This window comes from Mesitornis unicolor, unplaced genomic scaffold, assembly GCF_000695765.1.
Source record: "Mesitornis unicolor isolate BGI_N332 unplaced genomic scaffold, ASM69576v1 scaffold32319, whole genome shotgun sequence".
Classification (NCBI taxonomy): Eukaryota; Metazoa; Chordata; class Aves; order Mesitornithiformes; family Mesitornithidae; genus Mesitornis; species Mesitornis unicolor.
In genome coordinates, this window is record NW_010209844.1 from 2,143 (window position 1) to 4,261 (window position 2,119).

General features: G+C 42.4%; 1 protein-coding gene across 1 annotated transcript in view; it reads left to right on the forward strand.

Annotated features, from left to right (window-relative positions):
- The first annotated feature begins 1,567 nt into the window (after nt 1-1,567).
- Nucleotides 1,568-2,119, forward strand: part of KCNJ1 (potassium inwardly-rectifying channel, subfamily J, member 1) — a 1,153-nt gene continuing 601 nt past the window's right edge. The window contains 1 exon segment of the mRNA XM_010192993.1: nt 1,568-2,119. Coding sequence (XP_010191295.1) covers nt 1,592-2,119 — 528 coding nt within the window. The 5' untranslated portion in view covers nt 1,568-1,591.

Sequence of the window (2,119 nt, forward strand, 5' to 3'; positions counted from 1 at the left end):
TGATAATTTAATATTTCCCTTTGATCATATCTAAAGGTATTGTCTGGCCCCTGTAACTACGCCTAATGGAAGGATTCCTGGTTTAGCCAACTAAAGCATTAGGCTGCTTCTCTAATTTAATCTAAACGCCTACAGAGTAAAGGAAAGCCTTTGCCAAACAGCAGTTCTTTCCTTCATAAAACCGTGGTGACAAACAGACCCTCGGAGGGTGCAAATGCTGCTTTTAGTGTCAATTAGGAGTCAGCCGTACCACTGACAGGCAGTTACCTAACATTTAAAGAGCTGAAACGAGGCAGATCTAACACTGATCAGTGTATCTAATCCACCACATGTCTATGGATTATCCCCATTTGGGATATATGAAATTAGGGCTTAAGGGAGCTAAACAACTCTTGCCACAGATACTTCAGCACATTATTACCCTCCTGAAATCAACCAGAATTTGGGCAGTGCATTTGACAACAATTTGGGCCCAAGCATTTTACTGCTAGTCAGAAAGGAAGCCTGGGTGGGACAGTGATACAGTGCAGGGCTTCAGGTCACAGCACCTTTAGCTTACATCTAAACCAAACATTCCTAAGGACTGTTTTAGTATCACCTTTTATGGTTAACGCAGCAGAAACACGACTACAGAACACAGTTAATTTTGGTTACATGAGAAGAATCTCATTTACCAAAGGCAAAATAAAAAGGCACGCAAGGGTACGCTTTCAGGATGGGTTCACACTGTGCACTTATCAAACATTTTATGCTTGAATGGTGAAATCAGTTATTTCTAAGAACATTCCTAAGTTTGGGTCAAAACTGGACCCTATGTCTATGGATATAGCAGACAGTCTCTAACTCTACAGTTCTGCATGTCTGAGTAACCCCAATATCAGGAATTTTCCAACTGTGGGTTGATCCAAATGCCAGTCTGAACACATCTGTAGTATTTTCTCCATCAATGACTCGTATTCCCCAAATCTCTGGTTAACTCAGCCAACCATAAAGGACAAAATTAACAGGGGCAGAGCTATACTTCACTTAAATAACATCTTTCGGAATTTGATCCTTTAGGCTTAGCAGTACCTTTGTGGTCAGTAAACATCCAATTCTCCTGCTGCTGAATTTTAATATTTTCTTTTATTCACACACAGGAGTCCTATCTGAGTCCACACATACACATTTGCATGGACAAGCCCCACTTCATCTTCTAAAAGGCAGAAAAATCTCCTTAAAACCCAGCCACTCCCCACCAGTTTTCCCAGCGTATGACCACAATAACATCACCTGCTTTTCTGTGCCTCCGCTTACTCATCTAAGCAGAGGACAATATTAACAGTTGACTGATTTGAGGTTTACTGAGCAAGGCAAAATGATTATTTTTTGCTGGAATGCTCCTTAGGCAAGAATCTGTTAGTTTCTTCATACACTTACTGGAAGTTTTTCCCACCAGCTGAGGGAAAATATGCAAATTATATGACTTTTTCCTAAGCAAGTGTCTTGAGACTTCAGCAGAATTTACTTCTCGCCTGTAGGTATAAACGAAACCTGCATTATCCGTAATGTTCACTGTTTCTTACTCTCCAGAACGCTATCAGCAGAGGGAATGTTCAGCTACCTCCGGAAACGCTTTACCAGCCACATCAGGGAACGCAGCCGAAGGAGAGCAAGGCTCGTCTCTAAAGATGGAAGGTGTAACATAGAGTTTGGCAATGTAGAACAGTCCAGGTTTGTCTTTTTGATCGATATATGGACAACTATCCTGGATCTCAGATGGAGATACAAAATGACTATCTTCATTTCAGCATTCTTAGGCAGCTGGTTTCTGTTCGGTCTCCTCTGGTACGTTGTGGCATACGTACACAAAGATCTTCCAGAATTTAATCCCTCCATAAATCACACCCCTTGTGTTGAGAACATCAACGGCTTGACTTCAGCTTTCCTGTTCTCCTTGGAGACCCAGGTAACCATCGGCTATGGCTTCAGATGTGTCACAGAGCAGTGTGCCACTGCCATTTTCCTGCTCATCTTCCAGTCTATCTTGGGGGTGATCATCAATTCTTTCATGTGCGGTGCCATCCTAGCCAAGATCTCGAGGTCCAAAAACCGGGCTAAGACCATCACCTTCAGCAGG